General features: G+C 37.9%; 1 protein-coding gene across 1 annotated transcript in view; it reads left to right on the forward strand.

Annotated features, from left to right (window-relative positions):
- Nucleotides 1-26749, forward strand: part of b4galt2 (UDP-Gal:betaGlcNAc beta 1,4- galactosyltransferase, polypeptide 2) — a 153836-nt gene that overhangs the window by 52050 nt on the left and 75037 nt on the right. The window contains exon 3 of the mRNA XM_046852555.1: nt 22961-23196. Within this exon, the coding sequence (XP_046708511.1) occupies nt 22961-23196 (236 nt within the window). The remainder of the gene's footprint in view (nt 1-22960; nt 23197-26749) is intronic.

Genomic DNA, 26749 nt, shown 5'->3' on the forward strand with positions numbered 1-26749 from the left:
TGCTTTAATTCATGAGTAAATAGAATTTGCAAATACTGATGGACTGATTATTATAAGCAAAGCATTGTTTGTAATTAAAATGCATTGCCGCTAAGTTTCAGTCCTGCACTCTGTGACATTTTAGTCAGGCACTCTGTGACATTTTAGTCAGGCACTCTGTGACATTTTAGTCAGGCACTCTGTGACATTTTAGTCAGGCACTCTGTGACATTTTAGTCAGGCACTCTGTGACATTTAACTTCTGCACATTGTGTAAGTGAGTTTTGTCCAGCATTAAAAATAATACAATAAAACTTCATTATGCCTAAAGACTTGTATATAAGCATTTACATGTAAACACACACACACATATATAGATATATATATATATGTATATATATATGTCCACTTACATGTATTAGTTTTCATTTATTTATATTCTATTTGCAGTAAATCTAATGAAGTTGCAGCTGCTATAATAGAGGAATATATTTCATAGTTCATATTGTAACATGCATTTTGAATTACAAGGCAGAGGCAAATCACCAAACAGCAGATTTTTTTTGTTTATGCTGATATTTTTTAATATTGCGAATCTATTGTACAGAACATCATTCAACGCTCTGAAGCTGGTGGCCATAAAGGTTTGCAGAAATATTAAAGTCCAGATATCTGTGAGCAGAATATCTGAGGCTAAGACCTCACGACCTCATAGTACATCCAGACCAGTCTCCATCAGTTGGGCAAGGTTTTTGGATGTTTTTTCAGAGACTACAAATTATGTTTTCAGATGTAATATTAGAGTTCATAGAGGTTTAAAAAATCATTTCTCTAGTACAGTGGATTTACTTGGGAAAATATACTGTAGATTTAGATTTTGACTTTATTCTGTGCTTTCAGGATAGTTTAACTAAACTTGAGGTTTTACAGAAAGTAAAGCTTTTGCTATATAGCTACAATCTCCACATTCATACAGTTTCATGTAAATTATTGTATTTTTTAGAGTTTGGCAGATGCCCTTATCCAGAGCGACTTACATTTATTTCATTTATACAACTGAGGGTTAAAGGCCTTGCTTAGGAACCCAGTAGTGAAAATTTGGTGGTGCTGAAATTTCGATCAGAAGTCCAATACCTCAACCACTGAGCTACATATTTATAATGACATATGAAAAGAAAAAGGCAAAATCAGCCTTAGACTTGTGCATATGGCAAAGAAAGAATTCGGATGCATCATGTCATATAACAGTTCTTAATACCAAATCCTTACATATAGTGTTGTGAGTCATTTGAGTCACGGGTTAGGTTTTAACTCATTAGCAAAACTATTTTGAAGGAATACTTTTCCTGTACCACTGCTTGAAGAAGGTGTCTTCCAGAAACTGGCAGTAGGACTGGGAGTTCAGCTTGACTCCATCCTCAACCCGAAAAGGCCCCACAAGCTCATCTTTGATGATACCAGCCCAAACCAGTACTCCACCTCCACCTTGCTGGCGCCTGAGTCGGACTGGAGCTCTCTGCCCTTTACCAATCCAGCCACGGGCCCATCCATCTGGCCCATCAAGACTCACTCTCATTTCATCAGTCCATAAACCTTAGAAAATCAGTCTTGAGATATTTCTTGGCCCAGTCTTGACGTTTCAGCTTGTGTGTCTTGTTCAGTGGTGGTCGACTTTCTGCCTTTCTTACCTTGGCCATGTCTCTGAGTATTGCACACCTTGTGCTTTTGGGCACCCAGTGATGTTGCAGCTCTGAAATATGGCCAAACTGGTGGCAAGTGGCATCTTGGCAGCTGCACGCTTGACTTTTCTCAGTTCACGGGCAGTTATTTTGCGCCTTGGTTTTTCCACACGCTTCTTGCGACCCTGTCGACTATTTTGAATGAAACGCTTGATTGTTCGATGATCACGCTCAGAAGCTTGGCTATTTTAAGACTGCTGCATCCTCTGCAATATATCTCACTATTTTTGACTTTTCTGAGCCTGTCAAGTCCTTCTTTTGACCCATTTTGCCAAAGGAAAGGAAGTTGCCTAATAATTATGCACACCTGATATAGGGTGTTGATGTCATTAGACCACACCCCTTCTCATTACAGAGATGCACATCACCTAATATGCTTAATTGGTAGTAGGCTTTCCAGCCTATACAGCTTGGAGTAAGACAACATGCATAACGAGGATGATGTGGTCAAAATACTCATTTGCCTAATAATTCTGCACTCCCTGTATATATGTATATATATATGTCCACTTACATGTATTAGTTTTCATTTATTTATATTCTATTTGCAGTAAATCTAATGAAGTTGCAGCTGCTATAATAGAGGAATATATTTCATAGTTCATATTGTAACATGCATTTTGAATTACAAGGCAGAGGCAAATCACCAAACAGCAGATTTTTTTTGTTTATGCTGATATTTTTTAATATTGCGAATCTATTGTACAGAACATCATTCAACGCTCTGAAGCTGGTGGCCATAAAGGTTTGCAGAAATATTAAAGTCCAGATATCTGTGAGCAGAATATCTGAGGCTAAGACCTCAGGACCTCATAGTACATCCAGACCAGTCTCCATCAGTTGGGCAAGGTTTTTGGATGTTTTTTCAGAGACTACAAATTATGTTTTCAGATGTAATATTAAAATTCATAGAGGTTTAAAAAATCATTTCTCTAGTACAGTGGATTTACTTGGGAAAATATACTGTAGATTTAGATTTTGACTTTATTCTGTGCTTTCAGGATAGTTTAACTAAACTTGAGGTTTTACAGAAAGTAAAGCTTTTGCTATATAGCTACAATCTCCACATTCATACAGTTTCATGTAAATTATTGTATTTTTTAGAGTTTGGCAGATGCCCTTATCCAGAGCGACTTACATTTATTTCATTTATACAACTGAGGGTTAAAGGCCTTGCTTAGGAACCCAGTAGTGAAAATTTGGTGGTGCTGAAATTTCGATCAGAAGTCCAATACCTCAACCACTGAGCTACATATTTATAATGACATATGAAAAGAAAAAGGCAAAATCAGCCTTAGACTTGTGCATATGGCAAAGAAAGAATTCGGATGCATCATGTCATATAACAGTTCTTAATACCAAATCCTTACATATAGTGTTGTGAGTCATTTGAGTCACGGGTTAGGTTTTAACTCATTAGCAAAAACTATTTTGAAGGAATACTTTTTGCTGAACAACATTCCATACATTATTGAGGACAAGGTTATTTTCACTGTTCACATTTGTATTGCAATAGTGGTAATTTTCTAACAGATAATAGCATAGCCTTTAGTTTAACAAAATCTAGTGCCTACAATCATTATGTGAATTAAATTCCATGTCCTGAGTTAAACTGGTGTCGTCATGTGTTCGAGAGCAGATGCTGATGCTGACTGGAACAAAAATAACTAAATGGTAGCATTGAATTTTCATGAGCCCGTGACAGGTGCTGCTGATAGCTGGATCAAGGCTGAAAGGGCAGCGCATTGAATTTCATTCACCCGGGTGTAGAATAAAGGGGTGGATTCACAGTTTTTCCTCGAAAAATTGCTTGTTGTGCTTCTCAGCCTCCATTTGTGCCCAATTACTCAGCTGCTGTGTTTACGTGAACTTCATGCTGTTTTTATTTTTTTGTTTTCATCCCCTGAAGATGCAGAAAGGCTTTAACCGTGTTACACACTGACAGTGGGGCTGAGCTACGAGTTGGCTGCAGTCACTTTTTTAGTTTCTTGAAAATAAACACACTTGTACATCTGAAGTGGAATTCAAGAAGTGCACTCTATGTAAAAAATAAAAAATAAAAATCAGTATACAAGGTTTTGGTGAAACAAGAAACATTGTATGCACATATTAAAGGACTTTTGACTGAAAACTGATATTGTTGGGTATAAGTTTTAAGAGCTTGCATTATATACAGTATCTTATAAAAGTGAGTACTCGCCTCATATCTTAAGGAAAAGTACTATAGAAATTAAACTTGTATAGAGTAGTCAATGTGCAGCTTGTACAGCAGTACAGATTTACAGTCCTCAGAAAATAACTCAACATACAGCCATTATAGTTATTATTATTTTTTTGTGAGCACCATTCTGATCTAGCATTGCCTTAATCCTCCTGGGCATGGAATTCACCAGATCTGCACAGGTTGTTGCTGGGATCCCTTTTTCACTCCTTCATAATGACATCAGAGATCTTCTGGATGTTAAACACATGGAGCTTCTACACCTTCCACTTGAGGAAGCCCCACAGGTGCGCAATAGGGTTCAGGTCTGAAAACATACTTGGCCACTTCATCACCTTCAGCTTCCTCAGCAAGGCAGTTGTCATCTTGGCAGTGTGTTTGTGGTCGTTATTAAGTTAGGAATCTGCCGTTCTGCCCAGTTTCTGAAGGGAGGGCATCAAGTTCTGCTTCAGAATGACACAGTGCATGTAGGAATCCATGTTTCTCTCAATGAACCACAGCTTTCCAGTACCAGCAGCATTAATGCAGCTCCAGACCATGATTCTACCACCACCATTCTTGACTATAGGCAAGACAATCTTGGTACTCCTCACCTGGGCATCCCCACCAATGCTGGACACCACCTAAGCTAAACAAGATTATCTTAGTCTCAAAAGACCACAGGACATCATTCCACTAATACATGCTCCTGGACAGGTTGTCCTCAGCAAATTGTTTGCAGGCCTTCTTGTAAACCAGCTTTAGAAGAGGCTACCTTCTGGGATGATGGCCATGCAGACCAACCTGTTGCAGTGTGCGGCGTATAGTCTGAGCACTGACATGCGGACCTTCCACACTTCTGCAACCTCTAAAGCAATGCTGCAGCACCCATGCGTCTGTTTTTGAGGACAGCACGAGGACTTGACTTTTTTTGATCGACTCTTGCGAGGCCTGTTTCGAGTGGAAACCGTCTTGGAAAACCTCTGTTTGACCCTGGCCACTGTAGCTCAGTTTCAGGGTTTTATCATCTTATAGCCTTGGCCATCTTTCTGAAGAGCAGCAATACTAATTCTCATCCAGTGTTCAGCATGAGAGAATTGTAGTATATATATATATATATATATATAGTATGTATAATAATATAACATTACTTAGATTAATAGAACTAAGCATTTCTACACAATACTATCCTGTCGTTTATCCTATGTTATTTTTCACACTGATTGAAGAAGTTTGTTTTTAGTTTTTGCTCATATATTACATAAACACTATTTAATACTTCAGATGAAGCCCATCAGTCATAGCTGCTCACCACTAAAGTATATTTATAGATCAGTTTGATAATGCAATATCCACTCAGTGTAGCCACACAGTAAACATTATTAGGTAATTTCCTGTGTCATAAAAACAAAATTGCATTCAGTGTCTAAGAATGTTATCTTGCACTTTCACATACCTGATACCAACATTATTATACACACAGTGAGAAGTTTTCATTTACTGCATTACCATAATTCAGACTGCAGCCCCTGGGAACAATCAGAACATGGTATGTGGACATTTGCAGATTTTCATTTGGCTATTTTATGCTTGGATAAATGTACCAAACTGTTAGTATGTAATGTTTAATGAACACCTGCTCATTTTTCTGTATTTATTCAATCATGTGGCAGCAGTGCAATGCATAAAATCACACAGATCCAGGTCAAGAGCATTAGTTAATGTTTGAATCAAACAGACTAAGAAAGTGTGAGCCTTGTGACCTCAACCATGGACTGGATGTTGGTGCCCAATGGGATAGTTTCAGAAATATTGAAACCTGCTGATCTTCTGGGATTTTCACACACAATCTCTGTAGTCTACACAGGGTAGAAAACATACTTGGCCACTTCATCACCTTCAGCTTCCTCAGCAAGGCAGTTGTCATCTTGGCAGTGTGTTTGTGGTCGTTATTAAGTTAGGAATCTGCCGTTCTGCCCAGTTTCTGAAGGGAGGGCATCAAGTTCTGCTTCAGAATGACACAGTGCATGTAGGAATCCATGTTTCTCTCAATGAACCACAGCTTTCCAGTACCAGCAGCATTAATGCAGCTCCAGACCATGATTCTACCACCACCATTCTTGACTATAGGCAAGACAATCTTGGTACTCCTCACCTGGGCATCCCCACCAATGCTGGACACCACCTAAGCTAAACAAGATTATCTTAGTCTCAAAAGACCACAGGACATCATTCCACTAATACATGCTCCTGGACAGGTTGTCCTCAGCAAATTGTTTGCAGGCCTTCTTGTAAACCAGCTTTAGAAGAGGCTACCTTCTGGGATGATGGCCATGCAGACCAACCTGTTGCAGTGTGCGGCGTATAGTCTGAGCACTGACATGCGGACCTTCCACACTTCTGCAACCTCTAAAGCAATGCTGCAGCACCCATGCGTCTGTTTTTGAGGACAGCACGAGGACTTGACTTTTTTTGATCGACTCTTGCGAGGCCTGTTTCGAGTGGAAACCGTCTTGGAAAACCTCTGTTTGACCCTGGCCACTGTAGCTCAGTTTCAGGGTTTTATCATCTTATAGCCTTGGCCATCTTTCTGAAGAGCAGCAATACTAATTCTCATCCAGTGTTCAGCATGAGAGAATTGTAGTATATATATATATATATATATAGTATGTATAATAATATAACATTACTTAGATTAATAGAACTAAGCATTTCTACACAATACTATCCTGTCGTTTATCCTATGTTATTTTTCACACTGATTGAAGAAGTTTGTTTTTAGTTTTTGCTCATATATTACATAAACACTATTTAATACTTCAGATGAAGCCCATCAGTCATAGCTGCTCACCACTAAAGTATATTTATAGATCAGTTTGATAATGCAATATCCACTCAGTGTAGCCACACAGTAAACATTATTAGGTAATTTCCTGTGTCATAAAAACAAAATTGCATTCAGTGTCTAAGAATGTTATCTTGCACTTTCACATACCTGATACCAACATTATTATACACACAGTGAGAAGTTTTCATTTACTGCATTACCATAATTCAGACTGCAGCCCCTGGGAACAATCAGAACATGGTATGTGGACATTTGCAGATTTTCATTTGGCTATTTTATGCTTGGATAAATGTACCAAACTGTTAGTATGTAATGTTTAATGAACACCTGCTCATTTTTCTGTATTTATTCAATCATGTGGCAGCAGTGCAATGCATAAAATCACACAGATCCAGGTCAAGAGCATTAGTTAATGTTTGAATCAAACAGACTAAGAAAGTGTGAGCCTTGTGACCTCAACCATGGACTGGATGTTGGTGCCCAATGGGATAGTTTCAGAAATATTGAAACCTGCTGATCTTCTGGGATTTTCACACACAATCTCTGTAGTCTACACAGGGTAGAAAACAAAAAACCTTGTGAGCTGATGGGCTGAATTGCACCTTGCTGAAATGGCATTTAAATGTAGTTAAAATTAGTTTTGTGATTTAAATTCGACAGCACATAAGGTCAAGTTAGGCGAGATTACAACTCTGCGGTCTGTACCTTTTAAGGGGCTTTTAATATGTTATGAGTTGTGGGAACAGTATTGATAAACCTTTTCTCGGGTACTGCACAAGGAATATCGCATTTAAGCAGAACTGACACAAAGAGGTCTGAGTCATTTTGCATTACGTTCCTGCCATAAGGATCGCAGACGTTAACCATCAGGGGACAGTACTGCCTTTTTATATGTATGTGCAGTGATAGGAGGGTGTTATAAAAGCAATTATGGAATAACAAACCCAAACCCCCCGTGCTGATAAAAATGTTAAATGATTGGAAAATCAGTATAAAAGATGCCTAATGTACATAAGACATGGTAAAGGTAGAGATCTTTTTTTTTTTATCCTACTTTACGCTAGTTGTACTTGTGTATGTTCATACGTCATTTTCCCAACTCTATATATTGCTGTATATAGTGTCTCGACAACAACTCTTACTTTGAGTACATTTGAGTCTGGGTTTGCCTTTAAGGTAGGAAGTGAAGAGGACTGTGAAAGAGAGAGCAGTGCAAAACACTCAAAAAAAAAAAAAAAAACGACAAGAGGAAACTGCTTAATTTCACAGCACTTTGCCCCTCAGTTAAAGAGACTGCTGCACATTGCAAGCCATAGATACTGCATCAATGTTTTGGACTGTGCTGCACTTATCTTTGATCACTCATCTAGGACAGGTATTCTCCATCAACACAGCAAAGGCTGGATTTGATGACCACTCTGCTTTATGTACATTTTTCTCATGACTGATAGCCTGATTCGTTTCCAGCACACTTTTTTTTAGGATCCTGGAGGAGTGGCACAGCATGCATTCTTTGGCATGGGAACACTCACTTTGCCTCCGGTCGCTGCTTCCGACTCCTTTTTTGCTATCTTAAAGCTTTGGCTGAGCTTCCATGGCTCAACATGAAAGGTTGGGTTTGACTGGGAGGAGATGGCAGCTGGCAGACCTGGACAAAAGAAGCCTTTCTTTCCTCCCTCGAGTCGCTTTCAGCTGGTCCTTTTGTATGGCAGGACTCCGGTTTACTCAGGAATTGGCTAGGGTGAGAACAGATTCCTGTCCCCTCGGCTTTGGAAGGGAGCAGCGCAAAAAACTCCTTGCTTGATTACAGCAACAAAGTGCTAAATGAAGTCCACTCTAAATTCTTCCCAGAATGCGCCTGATGAACTGCTGTTTTATTTGATGCACATTTCTCCAAACATTTGATAGCCATGGCTACTTATTCAGTAGTATTCAGTTTTTCCAGTATTCTACCATTGGAAATATTTGTGTAATAATGGTTATTGCATTCATTTTACATTTCTGCATGTGTTTTTCAGTCATATTATCTAGTATAAGTCTAGGCTCATGTGTTTTCTTGTTCACAGTGTGAGTGTTGCACATATTCATGCTACCTATGCTTCTATTTGTCGCTTTCTCTCACTAAGTAATTCGAAAAAACGCTGACAGGACCACTTTAGTCACTTTTTTCCCCTCTCCATCTTGCCACAACTTTTTTGCTGCGTTTTAATGTCTGATATTGCATGCATTGATTGCATCCATTTTTTGGCAATTTTCAATTAATTTGCGTTTGTTAGATCCATGCTGCAATCAAGCTAACGTTGCACTTTGACTGTGTTTTTAATAAGCTCCCTTTTCATTGCCTGAAATCAGTCAATGTTTACAACTCTGGGCAAATCTCAGAAGTCATTAATTTTTCACACTCTCAGTGGATGAATGATCCTCCTCAAGCATTGAGCCAAGAGTGAAGGATCTGAATTACAACCGTGCCTGCATCTGTGATAATCATGACTTCAAGAAGACATTGGTCTTCCTCATAACTTCTGTAGATGTATGTATTTGTTTGATCAAAGTAAATCTGCATACCATTAAGTTACTTTGTTTTTATTTTGCATATGAACATGCATTTGTCCCCTTAAAAATAATAAAAGACTAGGTGTATTCAACCTAATGTAATGTATCTATCCAATGTAATGGAAGCTGTTGGTGTTTGACTTCACTAAGATGTCAGATTTATATGTAATACACCAAAACATTGAATGTTGAGTGAAATATTTTATATTATCCAATTTTATATTATACATATACTATAACACTCTCCAGTGTTCTGTATTGTTTAAAGACTATAATCACACTCTTGATGTCACCCAAATGAGGATGGGTTCCCCTTTGAGTCTGGTTCCTCTTAAGGTTTCATCCTCATAACATCTAAGGGAGTTTTTCCTTGCCACAGTCGCCACGGCTGCTCATCAGGGATAAATACAAACCATACGCCTTAACTGTTAGATTTCTGTAAAGCTGTTTGAGACAATGTCTGTTGTGAAAAGCGCTATAGAAATGAATTTGACTTGACTATAACTGTTTTTTTGCACACCTACTCGATTAATGCTTTTGCGGTTTTGCACAACATTTTGTGTTTATGTTTACAAGTACTTTTTAAGTACTTTTTTGCACATTGTACTGTATAACACATCATACAGTTGTTTTACTGATCAGTGCTTTTTTGTGTATCCGTCTGCACTGCGTTGTCTGTTTGCACCAGGTTGCAAACGATGCACTTTATGTAGCCAGGACAACTTACTTTAGTATTTAGCTCTGTGTTCTGTATGTAGCTCTATGTTGTGTGATGTAGCTCTGTTGTTTAATGTAGCACCAGGGTTCTGTAAAAAAAAGTCACATTTCACTGTGAACCACGTCAGCTAAATATGATTGAAAAAAGAAAGCATTTGTTCAAAGTAAACAAACACTGTATTGATTTGATTAGCACAGTTTCAATGCTAGTTCTTCATTTCACTGCTAGTTTTCATTTCACTGCTAGTTTTTATTTTACTGCTAGTTTTTTATTTCACTGCTAGTTTGTTTAATCTTGGAAAAAAAAGATGGATATTTGGATACAGCCCCAGGAAAACATTGCCATAATTCTTTATGGACTTTATTATTGTATTTACAGCATTGTGCACCTAAAGTAGGACATCGTGGCTGTTGTCGTATATGAGCAGTAGTGTAGCTTTGGATAAATGTCTGAAGTGCAGATTAGGAGGTGGTTATGCTCACCCACTTGCTCCTGCCCTAAGGCACTGACACTATCGTGGCCCAGTAGAGTGAAAATCCTCGTTCACTGCTTCTAAATCACATCCGCTCTGTCTGGTATATTAAATCTCCAATGCATGATTTGCTTTAGTTTTTGTTTTTTGTTCCTTGTTGTCAATTAAAGCTCTTTTTCTCACACAGTCCTCTGCTTTCTCTCTTTTCATGGTACTTTGCGTGTAGCATTTTGTCAACTACTCCTCCATCTGCAGAATTTTTTTTTCTTTCCCCTCACACCCTCATGGTTCAATGGTCACACTTATGGTGGCTGGTGCCACTGCATAATTCTCTGACTTCAGAATGAAAATGAAAGGACTGGACACAGCCCATAGTGCTGTAGCAATTTGAAATCATGCAGTAAAAAATGACTGACAGGGTGTTAAGAGCTAATTGCTGTGCTACCATGTTTTTTTGACAGCGCATCTGCTAAGCAAGTGTAAAGTGTTTGGCAAATCAACTGATGCAAACTGAAGCATATGTTGTTGCTGCTGCTGTGGAGAGGTGACTCCACAGTTCGGCTTAATTTGAAAAGTATATATAGGTGCATTGCTAATTAATATAAAGTGAAAGGTGTCATTTAAACTATTTTAATAGCATGGTTCTGCTTGCATATGTAGTTATATTTGTTTTTTTGGGTATTGTGATAATAGGATGTTGTCAGATATAGCACAAGCCATGTAGTTACTTGGCTGGGTGACTTGAGTTGATCTTAGCATTGCTTGTTGTGCTTTCCAAGTCCTACCAGTTGGCCTCTCCTAAAACCATAGCTGATTTTTTAAATATTTCAAGCAGTCTTTTCCCCTGATCACACATTCATAAGCTGGTGAGCAGTATGTGGCTAGAGTGGGCTTGTGGTCCCTCAGTATAACTTTGGAACCTGTTACCCAGTTTGATTTAATGGCAATTTATCTGGCCTTTATGCGCCTCTTTTGAATTCTGGAATTGCTTAACATTGTCAGGATGACACATGGTCCATTGCCGTTCTCTGCCTTGCATGGAGGTTTTACAAATAGGCCTAACCATAGTAAGCTTCATGAGACCAGCTCATCTTCCAGAGCTTTACTATAGTAGTACAATAAAAGTATTGCCTTTTACGTCAGTGGATGAATGATCCTCCTCAAGCATTGAGCCAAGAGTGAAGGATCTGAATTACAACCGTGCCTGCATCTGTGATAATCATGACTTCAAGAAGACATTGGTCTTCCTCATAACTTCTGTAGATGTATGTATTTGTTTGATCAAAGTAAATCTGCATACCATTAAGTTACTTTGTTTTTATTTTGCATATGAACATGCATTTGTCCCCTTAAAAATAATAAAAGACTAGGTGTATTCAACCTAATGTAATGTATCTATCCAATGTAATGGAAGCTGTTGGTGTTTGACTTCACTAAGATGCCGTATTTATATGTAATACACCAAAACATTGAATGTTGAGTGAAATATTTTATATTATCCAATTTTATATTATACATATACTATAACACTCTCCAGTGTTCTGTATTGTTTAAAGACTATAATCACACTCTTGATGTCACCCAAATGAGGATGGGTTCCCCTTTTGAGTCTGGTTCCTCTTAAGGTTTCATCCTCATAACATCTAAGGGAGTTTTTCCTTGCCACAGTCGCCACGGCTGCTCATCAGGGATAAATACAAACTATACGCCTTAACTGTTAGATTTCTGTAAAGCTGTTTGAGACAATGTCTGTTGTGAAAAGCGCTATAGAAATGAATTTGACTTGACTATAACTGTTTTTTTGCACACCTACTCGATTAATGCTTTTGCGGTTTTGCACAACATTTTGTGTTTATGTTTACAAGTACTTTTTTTAAGTACTTTTTTTGCACATTGTACTGTATAACACATCATACAGTTGTTTTACTGATCAGTGCTTTTTTGTGTATCCGTCTGCACTGCGTTGTCTGTTTGCACCAGGTTGCAAACGATGCACTTTATGTAGCCAGGACAACTTACTTTAGTATTTAGCTCTGTGTTCTGTATGTAGCTCTATGTTGTGTGATGTAGCTCTGTTGTTTAATGTAGCACCAGGGTTCTGTAAAAAAAAGTCACATTTCACTGTGAACCACGTCAGCTAAATATGATTGAAAAAAGAAAGCATTTGTTCAAAGTAAACAAACACTGTATTGATTTGATTAGCACAGTTTCAATGCTAGTTCTTCATTTCACTGCTAGTTTTTCATTTCACTGCTAGTTTTTTATTTTACTGCTAGTTTTTTATTTCACTGCTAGTTTGTTTAATCTTGGAAAAAAAAGATGGATATTTGGATACAGCCCCAGGAAAACATTGCCATAATTCTTTATGGACTTTATTATTGTATTTACAGCATTGTGCACCTAAAGTAGGACATCGTGGCTGTTGTCGTATATGAGCAGTAGTGTAGCTTTGGATAAATGTCTGAAGTGCAGATTAGGAGGTGGTTATGCTCACCCACTTGCTCCTGCCCTAAGGCACTGACACTATCGTGGCCCAGTAGAGTGAAAATCCTCGTTCACTGCTTCTAAATCACATCCGCTCTGTCTGGTATATTAAATCTCCAATGCATGATTTGCTTTAGTTTTTGTTTTTTGTTCCTTGTTGTCAATTAAAGCTCTTTTTCTCACACAGTCCTCTGCTTTCTCTTTTCATGGTACTTTGCGTGTAGCATTTTGTCAACTACTCCTCCATCTGCAGAATTTTTTTTTCTTTCCCCTCACACCCTCATGGTTCAATGGTCACACTTATGGTGGCTGGTGCCACTGCATAATTCTCTGACTTCAGAATGAAAATGAAAGGACTGGACACAGCCCATAGTGCTGTAGCAATTTGAAATCATGCAGTAAAAAATGACTGACAGGGTGTTAAGAGCTAATTGCTGTGCTACCATGTTTTTTTGACAGCGCATCTGCTAAGCAAGTGTAAAGTGTTTGGCAAATCAACTGATGCAAACTGAAGCATATGTTGCTGCTGCTGCTGTGGAGAGGTGACTCCACAGTTCGGCTTAATTTGAAAAGTATATATAGGTGCATTGCTAATTAATATAAAGTGAAAGGTGTCATTTAAACTATTTTAATAGCATGGTTCTGCTTGCATATGTAGTTATATTTGTTTTTTTGGGTATTGTGATAATAGGATGTTGTCAGATATAGCACAAGCCATGTAGTTACTTGGCTGGGTGACTTGAGTTGATCTTAGCATTGCTTGTTGTGCTTTCCAAGTCCTACCAGTTGGCCTCTCCTAAAACCATAGCTGATTTTTTAAATATTTCAAGCAGTCTTTTCCCCTGATCACACATTCATAAGCTGGTGAGCAGTATGTGGCTAGAGTGGGCTTGTGGTCCCTCAGTATAACTTTGGAACCTGTTACCCAGTTTGATTTAATGGCAATTTATCTGGCCTTTATGCGCCTCTTTTGAATTCTGGAATTGCTTAACATTGTCAGGATGACACATGGTCCATTGCCGTTCTCTGCCTTGCATGGAGGTTTTACAAATAGGCCTAACCATAGTAAGCTTCATGAGACCAGCTCATCTTCCAGAGCTTTACTATAGTAGTACAATAAAAAGTATTGCCTTTTTTACGTCAGTGGCTGCTGCTTCCTGAAATTGGGGTGGCAAAATTGCTGACGAGAAAAATCCTAGCAGGCACAGGGAACACCTGCATAGATGTTGACATATTAAACGCCAAACCATGAATTGGTTGAAATGATATTCAGCTGCATGCTGCAGGAATAGTTTTTTTTTTTAACCAAGTAGCTGAGAGTATAAGCATAGCACAGTCCACTTAGATGTTTAGAGCTTTACAGACATATATAAATACATGTATACAGGTCATTCTCTCCAGAGATTATCCAGAGTACAGAGAAACTCCAGCTTTTAATAGTAAACATTTTATTAAGTAAGAGGTGAAAAGAGTAAAATGTAATCACTATGCTTTATCAAACCCCACAGAGCCCGATATGTGTTTTTATTTCCAGACTAAGCATGTAGTCTTTACTCCAGTGGTCAAAATCAGAGCCAGATAAGAGCTTTACTTACTGATTGGATCTAAACACTTTAGCTACTTAACATGGGATGAGTTGATTGGATTGGCCTTCTCCTCCTGCATTTAAGTAGATTTTCTGAGCTTCCTAATCTCCTTCTGCTCCAGCTTTGTTCTCTTACTAAAATGTGAGTGAGCTAGCTTTGTTATTTATACAGTGTGTCCTTCTATTATGCTCTTACTCTATTTGTTGTGCTCTTTTTTCCTTTTTTTTTCTCCTTGACTTCCTGGCAGCCCTCATAATGTGCATTGTGCTTGAGTACTGTAGCTCACTTTTGGACAGAGAAAGCCAGAGATGTCTCAGAAAGTCATAGGGAAACAGGTAATGAACACACTTTGTAATCAATACCTGCCTGTCGACCTTAGTGCACCAGTCACGTATAATTATTAACTGATCCCACAGGTACTCAGATATTATTACACCAGCACATCGTCTCTCTGAACTTGACTTCAGCTGCTGCTTGGTCTTAAAGCTGCTGTAATAACCTGGCAAAATCATAAAACATTTGTCAGCTCTTTGTCACGTTTCAGAATAGTAAGAATAGAGAGAGCAAGACATAGAGAAACACAGAGACTGCAGTAGATGTACAGGATACTTTCACTGTGCATACAAGCAGAATCATTAAGACTTCAGGTTTGAATGTGTGTGTGGGGGCCTGGGAAACCCTTATTTTAACATTCAATACTATAGGCTATGTAATACTAAAAACGACATGGATTTACGAAATGAAATCGTTTTCTTTTTCCATGTATCTTAAACAACAATATAGTTTTAGCATTTTAATTACTTGCAGAAGAGCATTGGGGGATATTCTGGTATCTTACAAACAATAAATTATTTGGCTTCTTCACAGCACTTGACTATACAACAATCAATTTGTGACAACTATTTTGCAAGGAAAAACACATTTAGCTTGGACACCACTTTGGGCAGACAGAATGCACTCATTACTCACCCCTAGGCTTGTGTGATAGAACAATTTATTTGTCTCTACACCATCCTAATCTAGCACAATGTCCGTTAATGCGTACATTGATTCAGTTATATTACATTCCTAAATTGTGTAGCTTATCATTGATACGATCTATCACTATTTGGCAATAAATGTTTTAGGTTCATTATTATAAAATTTGTTATTTATCACTGTATGTACATTGACTTATGCAGGCAACATAAGATATATGTATCTTTACTATATAAATTTGCAGTTGTTGCTGCCAACAAGCAGTTCCTGACTGCAGTGTTATAATAAAGTATTGACAAACTTTATTTAAACCTGAAATAGTGGAGAATTTTAATCCTGTCACGAGTTTTATAAGGGATGAACCCCTGCGGTTTTATTAAAACTTGTTATTATTAGCTACTATTAATTATTATATTATATGATAATATATTATGATATATTATTTATTATATTATATAATTTTTGGCTCTTGGTTCAGTGACAGTTAAACCCTTTTAAAATAATATCGCACAATCGTGTTTATTTTAAATGACTTTTTTTCCCCCTTCAAACTAAAAGCCAAAGTTATGTTAGTATCTAGTTGTAACTAGTTAAAAACATTGAGGTTGTTTGGGTGAAATCGTTTGCTTTAGGTGAGAGAAGGAACGCCAAGGTTATTTTAACTAGCACAACCAGTCTGTTTTTTCCCTCATTTTCATTTGTTCTCGAGCAAAATCTGACGTGTTTCCCCCAAACACCACATACAGTTTATTGATGGAAAAATAAAAGCTAACACCTAAGACATAGACTGAAATGCCAGCGTTAGCGCATTACTAATTGGCCCCGCAGGTAATCTGATGTTAAGCAAGTGAAGCGTTAGCAAGAACACAACAATTATCCATGTGAAGGCTCTACTGTTGACCTTCAGGGAGTCTCTGACTCTGACTCATCAAGCCCATGTGCAGCTGTGGTGTATTGCGATTTCTTGAAGGGCAACAGCATGAAGCCTGTTGTTCATAGTCCTGAGAGCCATGTGGGTATTGCGTCTGCTCGGAGTTTGAATAGTATGGATTGCAGAACTGAAAGTAGCTCTCAGAGGGACCGGCAGATATGTAGGTCCTGGCTCTTCTAGAGTCTTGTCTGCAGTATGGAAACAGTGGTTTTTACTCCAGAGTGGCTGACAAGGGCACTGCTTGTTTTGCTTGCCTGAAACATTAATATTTCTTTCGCTTGCCTCTTCCAAAGTCATTCCGAAAATGTACAGCAATAAGACAAAGACTTTTAGACATGGATTTCTAATTTGATTAAATCTTGTTCCTGATGGATGGCATTAAAAAAAAAGGTGCTCTAATGACATAAACTCGATCATTTTTCATTGTTTACAAAGAATTAGAAAAGAGCCTTACTTTAGAATTTAAAGGTTTGACACTATGGGTGAAACAAATTATACAAAAAAGAGAACTGAACTCATTCTTAAGCCCAATTTCTCTAAAGAAAAAGCTTACAAGTTAGATGAGGTGTTGAATGTGGGGGAAAAATAGGCAAGCATGAATAGCTAAATGACCTGATGATCAAAAGATAATAGCCAGATAAGTAGATCAGAACATTACTGTACTGTAAATGCAGGTTTGTGGGATGTTCTTGGGCACCGTGTTCAATACACTTGAGTGTAGCAGTCTGAGATGGGACTGACTGCGAACCAACGACAAGATTGGCAAGGGATTTATTGTTTGCTCTGAACCAGCGGGCTTTGAGGCCTTCTGTGGCATTGGTCACAGAACATTTTATTGATGGTGTAATAATAATGATGAGTCACAACACACCATACATTGTAACCTGCTATGTATAGGGTTGTGCAGCTGTATAGAGTATAAATTCTGTCCACTTCTCAAACATTGCTAGTGGCTACAATAGGAATAACCCTTACTACTAAATAGATAGACAGGTGGACAGACAGATAGATGTTTCAGGTGGAAATGTTGGTTATTGTGGGTTCATGTTTACATTTCTATAGACAAATTGCCTAAAATATGGTATTTTCTTGATAAAGATGAACAAGATTAAGCTATTTCTGAAGAAAGTAAAATAATTTATTAAATCTTACAACACAAAAGGGGTAGAGGTTTGGTTTATTTAAGCTCAGCAATCAGCAGAGATTCATTGTTATATCTGTTATTTTAAATATTATTTAGGAGGTGTTAGGTGTTCAACAGTACAGCAGTAGATATTTCAGCATATAGTCGCTGTGCTGTGCATACGTTTTTATTGTAAGTGGCCTATTTATGCACAAAGGCAGTTCATGCCTTTGGTCTTTTTGGATTTTTGTTGTTTAAATCGTTGAAGGATTTTAAAATAATTTACAATCGTCCATTGCGTATCGAACTCTATAGTGATTTTTATCTTCAGTGTAGTTATTGTGGGCACGGGTGGATGAAAAAAATCACCCGAAGCTTTGATGAACAAGGGGCTTCTGATCTGCTTCCAAGCAACCGATTGCGATGAAAGTGTTCGACCATGATTCAAATGCTCCATTATGTAAGGTATCTATACTGACCCACACTGCAAAGGGATGTTAACACTAAGCTATACAGCCAAATGTATGTGAAGTATAGAGCATCTCATGTAAAACCATGGATAACATCATGGAGAAATGCTTAACGTATTGATTCTGCCATACACAGTAGTTTAAAGTTTACAAACCAACTACGTTTTTTTAATTTTTTAATTTATTATTATTTTATGGTTGTTTGCACTTTAGTATTTTTGTGCACTGTTCTGTTTTACACCATGACCCAGGAGAAATGACATTTTGTGCTACAGTAAACAGTTCCACTACAAAATCCACTTGACTTCACAATTCTAATAAGGTTTGTTTATGTATTTTTGAGTGTGACTGTGCGTTTAGACACAAAAGAAACAAAAGTGTAAGAGGTCGGGCACTGGTGTTTGGGGAGGAGGCTTGTCACACTGCCATTTCCAGTTTATGCCAGAGTGTTCCGTGGTGTTGTGGTAAAGGGTTCTGTACATTTCACTCAAGCAGGCAAACCTTATGTTCCCAGAGTATACAAAGACAACCTTTACAATTGTGTTCATTCAACTTCATTGCAACAGTTTGACAAATCAGATGTGCACATACATATGGTTGTATAGTGTAGCTGCTTCTAATATTTTTTTAATGTTTATTTACCACCAGTTCTGTGTTTTTTGTGCTTTTGTCTTTTTTTTTATTTGTAGGTATGTTTTGTCATATTTGGCAAAACCTTTTTTCCTGCTGTTGCTCGAATTAAACAATAAATGAAAACATTTTTTGAGGGTACTTTCTGCTCTGGATGCTTCTGCACAAGTTGTTTTTTTTTGTTTAGTTTTTTTGTCAAATGACTGTTTGGCGGCATTGTGAAAATAATGAAAATGCACCATCTATTATATTTTATTTTATATATTTATATATTTTCATTTATACATTTAATATTGCTTTATATTGCATTCAGTTGGTTTTTCTGTATATTTATTACTTATTTTAGGCTGAAATGTGCTTACAAAAAGGTCAGACAGTAGCACTCAGCTTAATACCGCTCAGTATTAAGCAAAACTATATCATTTGCCATGTGTCAGACCTGAGAGACATCGCTCTCTGATTTAACTTGTTTTGATTGACAGTGGTGTATTTAGGAGGCATATGGGCAGCCACCTAGGACAGCATCTTTGTGGGAAAATAAAGACAAATAGATATAAATATAATATGTTTTTTGCTCGTTTGCACGGTCGCGTCAATCAATATAACCTGTCATGGTCAATGAATCTCTACAGGGCTCGAAGTGTGCACCCACCGCCCGGAGAAATACCTCTAGTCAAACTCACTAAGGAGTGGCAGGGGTTGGGTGACGTCACATCAGTAAGGAGAGCTGAACCCAAATTCAAATTTTGGAGGACAAAAAAGGTCTAAACCCTGAGGAGCCCAATATAAATAATAGTATTTGGATATTTAAGTACATTTGAAGACAAATACTTTTGTACTTATACTCAAGTGAAAGTTAAAAGAACACTTTTATTAGAGTGATCTGAATGTATACATAAATCTGCACGTTTGTTACATGTTCATGATGTCATAACCTATTTTTGATTATACCTTTATGTTTGGCTATCTGTTCCCAGTTCCACAAATGCTTCACTCATCTCTATATTCCTTTCCTCTTTGGTGCTTTTTTTTATTCTAAAGCTGTTAATTAAAGGTGGCCCGGTCCAATCAGCTTTTGTAGAAGGATCACTTCACAGGGGGCTTTTGAATGACCGGGAACAGAGCACAGTAGAGCTACACACTAAATTTATTGAGAGAAAGAAGAAAAAGACTGTAATTGGGTTGGAGGCTGCCACTTCCCATAAGAAAGTAGACACAACAGTTTATTTGTCTTTTATCCTATCTTGTCAGGTTTGTAAAAAAAAAAAAAAGTAATAAAAAAGACCATTACACTGTTTGTTATAAGCTGGAGGGAAATCGATGACACAACTTAAAGATTTATAAACACTGGATTGTGAGAGAAAGAGTTGACCTAAGAAGAAGCCTATCATGAAAAGCTGATTTATTTCGCTCTAGAGAGCCAAATAGCACGCACACACATATACACACACACTGCCCTGGTTGCCCTGCTACTGCTTATTTAACAATTTGGAAACAAAAAAATGCTCAAACAAATCAGTCTTTACTCATGCAACTTCATTAAGCATTTTATTCCAAACTCTGTGTGTGTGTTTGTATTCCATCTGCTGTATTCAGATCAATAGCTCTGTGATGTTTGGATGGGTTTCAGTCAGCATTGTTGTGTTTGACTCAAGGCCTGGCACAGAGGAGCTTTGTTTCATTTTTGATTCAGGATGGTGGATTGTGCATTTCTTGGACATGTTAGTCTCGCACATAACGAAGACTGCTTTATGTTTGATCATTTTGAGCTGAAAAGTGGCCCATACCTGCTCCAAAAGCTGTCCATCATTAGTGTGTTCTCATTTTGTGGGCTTGTGGCTCAGCATGTATCCCTCCTTATACACATCCCTTCATGAGTGGTTTAACTGTGATGTGAAGCTAAGTCTTGATCATGCCCCTGTTAGGAAATAATGGCTGAGCCACGCAACTGCAACCTGTCTTCACTATGAATATTTAACGGCTTAGACACCTTCGCTAATGAGAACATGAGAAGCCCAGAGGCTCCTGGGAAAAGGAGGAGGAATTGATGAACAGGTTTTAGGTCTACTGATTTGTTCAGCTGAGATGGACTCTTACTCAGCTTCTCACACAATCCTAAATCATCACAGTAGAACGTGTGAAAATGGCATCTGCAGCGTTTAAGCAAAGTCTATCTGCACGTTTGTTACATGTTCATGATGTCATAACCTATTTTTGATTATACCTTTATGTTTGGCTATCTGTTCCCAGTTCCACAAATGCTTCACTCATCTCTATATTCCTTTCCTCTTTGGTGCTTTTTTTTATTCTAAAGCTGTTAATTAAAGGTGGCCCGGTCCAATCAGCTTTTGTAGAAGGATCACTTCACAGGGGGCTTTTGAATGACCGGGAACAGAGCACAGTAGAGCTACACACTAAATTTATTGAGAGAAAGAAGAAAAAGACTGTAATTGGGTTGGAGGCTGCCACTTCCCATAAGAAAGTAGACACAACAGTTTATTTGTCTTTTATCCTATCTTGTCAGGTTTGTAAAAAAAAAAAAAAGTAATAAAAAAGACCATTACACTGTTTGTTATAAGCTGGAGGGAAATCGATGACACAACTTAAAGATTTATAAACACTGGATTGTGAGAGAAAGAGTTGACCTAAGAAGAAGCCTATCATGAAAAGCTGATTTATTTCGCTCTAGAGAGCCAAATAGCACGCACACACATATACACACACACTGCCCTGGTTGCCCTGCTACTGCTTATTTAACAATTTGGAAACAAAAAAATGCTCAAACAAATCAGTCTTTACTCATGCAACTTCATTAAGCATTTTATTCCAAACTCTGTGTGTGTGTTTGTATTCCATCTGCTGTATTCAGATCAATAGCTCTGTGATGTTTGGATGGGTTTCAGTCAGCATTGTTGTGTTTGACTCAAGGCCTGGCACAGAGGAGCTTTGTTTCATTTTTGATTCAGGATGGTGGATTGTGCATTTCTTGGACATGTTAGTCTCGCACATAACGAAGACTGCTTTATGTTTGATCATTTTGAGCTGAAAAGTGGCCCATACCTGCTCCAAAAGCTGTCCATCATTAGTGTGTTCTCATTTTGTGGGCTTGTGGCTCAGCATGTATCCCTCCTTATACACATCCCTTCATGAGTGGTTTAACTGTGATGTGAAGCTAAGTCTTGATCATGCCCCTGTTAGGAAATAATGGCTGAGCCACGCAACTGCAACCTGTCTTCACTATGAATATTTAACGGCTTAGACACCTTCGCTAATGAGAACATGAGAAGCCCAGAGGCTCCCTGGGAAAAGGAGGAGGGAATTGATGAACAGGTTTTAGGTCTACTGATTTGTTCAGCTGAGATGGACTCTTACTCAGCTTCTCACACAATCCTAAATCATCACAGTAGAACGTGTGAAAATGGCATCTGCAGCGTTTAAGCAAAGTCTATCTGCAAGTCTGCAGTCAATATGTAATTCTTGTTTTAGGTCTATTGATTATCAGTTTCTACGCTCTAAAGAGGGCAGCTGGTAACCGCCTCACACCTTCAAGGTTTCGGGTTTGATCCTGAGCTTGCTTTATTATCTCTACCGAATTCTGAAATGTTCTCTTCAACACTTGAATGTTTGTGTACATGGCGTCTCATCTGGGTTGAATGTCTGGCGCCCAGTGATCGCCTGGGTAGACTTTGGAGCTAATGCAGCCCTGACCAGAATAAAGTGTTTACTAAAAACGAATCAATCAATGTATTTCATTAATAGGGGAAAGATTGAGCATGCTTTCTTCTGGTCACATGACTAGGCATTATGCAATGTACCTATATTGCATAGTACATTGAATAAGGGGATTTGCCAAATGCTATAAATGTAAGAGAGATTTACAGTTATCTCATTTATAGAACTGATCATTTAAGGGTTTTAGGCCTTGCTCAAGGTCCCAGCAGTGGCAGCTTAATGAAATCATGACCTTCCAAACAGAAGTCTAACTCTTGTCTAACCAATGAGCTACTTCTATTGTATCTACAGTAACTACAGTATTTTTTGGTCTTAGTATCTATTATATTGTTGTCAATCCAATAAAGGGTTATTTAATACAGTAGTTGTTTTATGTTGTAACAATATTTATTGTAATTAAGTGTTTACCTGAATTGAACTTTTATATATTTTAATAATCCATTTTAAATAGTTTAATAATGTAATTAATGTGTATAGTGATTTTTTTCCTGATAGTGGTTGTGTTGTGTGTGTGCAGTGGGACGTCTCCTGATTGAATTCAGCTCTCTGATGAGCATGGAGAGGGTACAAAGGGAGAACCCTAATGTGACAGAAGGGGGCAAGTACACACCACGGGACTGTCGGCCGAGGCAAAAAGTAGCCATTATCATTCCGTTCCGGCACAGAGAACACCATCTTAAATACTGGCTCCACTACCTGCACCCCATCCTCCGGCGGCAGAAGATCGACTACGGGATCTACATCATTAACCAGGTATGTGTATGTGTGTCATTGAGTGCTGTGTGTGTTCTTAAATTCCCACCCAAACCTCCTGATGATAATGTTATTAAATTACAGGTTTGAGGAAATATTACTCAACATAAGGTGTTGCAGAGAAAAAGCTGTATTATTCAGATGTTTTTTTTTCCATCTTTGTTATTTCGAGGAGAAAATGGTATACACTGAGGCTGGACTCTGTGAGCATTATTATCAGTAGTAGGGCCAAAAAGCTTCTAATGGATGGAGCTGGGAGTGAACTGTAGATTAAAGAGCATCTCTCGTGGGTTTATGTGCAGAGTCAGATTACTGAAAGTGGACCAGCACTGAGCCAGTGTGTTCTTTTTGCTTTTTTTGTTGCATTTGTTATTTTAAAGGTCTCAGTTGCCTTCACATATAGGTAGCAAATGTAAAGTAAAACAAACAATGCTGAAAAAAGCTCTCTGTGTGTATAGACTTTGGAGATGGTCCCCGAGTTTGGAGGCTTGATTTAGGATTTTTCAAGCTTACGATGGCAATACGACAAAATTGTACAAATATTTTAAGTACATTTGCATTTGTGGCATTTAGCAGATATATACTGTATATTTTATACAGTACGGTACTGTAAATTGCTTTGTTTTGCTAAATTATGTACTACCCCATACTAATCACTATTCTTAAAACGAGTCCATATTTGATTTGCAATATTTTTTAAATAGAGCGATGGATAAATAGATATGCACAAAAACAATGTATTGGATAGAGAGATGGATAAATATTTATCTACTTACTGTACAGAATAGAAAGCATTTCAAGGAACTGTTTCCTATAAATGTATGTTATTACTTTATCTATCTTTTCTTTTTTTCTTTCAATGACCAGAAGAAATATGAAACTGATTGATCTGTGAGTATTTGTACAAATTGTGAGTCATAGCATTTGAAAATGCTTCATACACCAGTGGGATACATGTAATAATTTCTTGTCAGTCTGTACGCTAGCTTGCTTTATGAAGGGCTGTCACACCCCATCTGCGAACCATCTGTGTGTGGTAATGTTAAAAGAAAAATTTTTTTTTTTTTTTTACACCTCCCTGAATTTAGAAACACAAGTAAGCAAATCAGTGAGACGAGTTTTCTAAAATGCAATTAAACGCTTATAGTATGCTAATGTAGTAGATTGACGTCTGTTGTACAACATGTGGGACTTGATCGTACTGTGATCTTTTCCGAGTCTGTTTGTTTGTGTGTGCAGGCACTTTTTTGCACACTAAGCATATATTGTATTTAATGAGCTTTGGTTAGTAACGTATACACACACCTACATACATACAGTATACACACACACACACACACACACACACACACACACACACACACACACACACACACAAGTAGGTATTCTATGCAATCACTAGCTGCCACTGTGTGACATAGAAAGAGGGCAGCACCATGTGGGAGTTATTAGCATTGTCCTTCTTTACTGTTTTCCATGGCCATTATTAGGCTAGTTAAGTCTACAGAGCTGTGAGGTGTAAAAACACACACTTCACACCACAGTGCTTGTTTTTAAGCTTTAGAGAACAAAATGATCTTTTTCCTATGAAAAGAATCTCCAAACTTTATTTCTTTTATTTGTTAATTTTGTCATCTCATATTTGAAAGTGTGCCATTATCTCACATGCGAGCTCGGAAATGTGGAACTTCAACCACAGCACAAATAATACTGCCAAATTTCCTCATACAAAACACTGAGAAGATAAAGAAGAAGATTTTACACCCCAGATCACTGCTTAATTTATGCAGTAAGCTTATTAGCCTTGCTTCTCTTTCCCAATTAGAACTCCCAATCAGTTTCCAAGTATGCTTGCTTGCAGAATGTGTCTCCTGCCTTATTGCTATGCTTTGTATTAATGAAGAGTCTTGTTAGGTTAATAATTGGCGAACGTTTAGAATTTTAAAGCATTCATAAAGAAAAGAGGTTCACTATTACAAATCTACCCTGTATTCGGAAATTCCCCTTCCACTCATCTGTACGAGTGTGTTGAGACACCCGGCTCCTTTAAAAGCATTAGATAACCTGAATCGCATTACAGCCAAGCACTTTTTCTTCTCCAAAGGCCATGTGGTTTGAAAACAATGAGATCTGGCAGATGCTGCACAAAAATCTGTTTAAAACAAAGTCTGTCCAAAACAAGACCGTCTGTGCCATCCTTTCTCCAACTTCTCTCTCGCCCTATTGTTCTGTTCCAGAACATGGCAGCATTGTCCAGCTTTCCCTATTTAAATACTGTTGGAATGCTAATCGGAAAAAGGCTAATTAAAACATGGGTTTACAGATGCATGTCGGTTATTAAAGGTCTAATTCCTAACTGCATTAGCCATTTGGCATTTTTGTGCATAGCAATATACAGTGGAAGTACAATTTAAATGGACATTGGTTTCATTGTGTCTGGAATTTTTCATGTTCTCACTGCATCCACACGCATTGAATCTGGGTTTAACTGCTTTCTTTTCCTTATATATCTCCAGGTTTGAATGAGTGTGTGAGCATGTGTGGCTGGTGCTCTGTAAACGATTGGCAACACATTCAGGGTGTATTCTCACATGTTCCCAGAACTGGCTATGGCTCCAACCATGACCTTGACCAAAATAAAGTGTCTATTAGAAAGAAATGACAGTAATAAGTGTGATTCTATCATATTTAATAGCAACTCTTTAATTTGTGATTGCATGTTTCACATCCTTATGTTAGGACTAGAGAAAAAATAAAATGGCGTTTTCACTGTTAGTGAGGTACAAAATCTAGTTCAAGCCCCCTTAGATTTAAAACCCCTGACAATACCAAACTCCAGCTCTGGATTTTTTCAGATTTGAAACCCCCTTACATACCTAAAATACACTTCATGCCCACTCCAAAACCTAGAAACGCTAAACCACATTCCAGCTCAAACCCCTCAGCACAAGCCTTCTTCAGACCTGAAAACCCTGATCATTTGCAAACTTAAGACCACTCAAGACTAAGCACAAACTCAAGCTTAAGCCCCCTCTGGACTTCAAATCATCAAACTTTCTATTCTTATCTTTTTGGTCAGAGTCTGATGAGATTGCAGGGTAGCACCAGCTGAGCTGCCAGGAACACAAGCCAATGTTTCTCTGTCCCTCATCATGCTCATCATGTCAGCTGGCTAATGGCCCAGAGGTTTGGGCTGAACTGACGAGCAGTTAATGTGCTGAGATGTGAACCTGCACTTGCTAATGAGGCTCTGCACTGGGGTTCAGCCTAAGCTCCACAGCCAGCCGTTTAAACATTGATAACTTTGTCAATATTTGGCTATCATTATTGTTCATCATTAACGCTATGGCACCCTGCCACTGAAATAAAATACAATAGCCTGAATATGTGCATTGAGTATTACCTCATCCTACTAGCACTTCTTAACAAGTGAGCTGCTTCTATGCTTGGTAATAGGTTTGTATTCAAGATTTGATTGAATTATCACTGCTTGTTATTAAGTACAACATTTATAGCTAACAGACTACACCAGAGTAATTTCAGCTAATATTTG

Source organism: Silurus meridionalis, chromosome 6, assembly GCF_014805685.1.
Source record: "Silurus meridionalis isolate SWU-2019-XX chromosome 6, ASM1480568v1, whole genome shotgun sequence".
NCBI lineage: Eukaryota > Metazoa > Chordata > Actinopteri > Siluriformes > Siluridae > Silurus > Silurus meridionalis.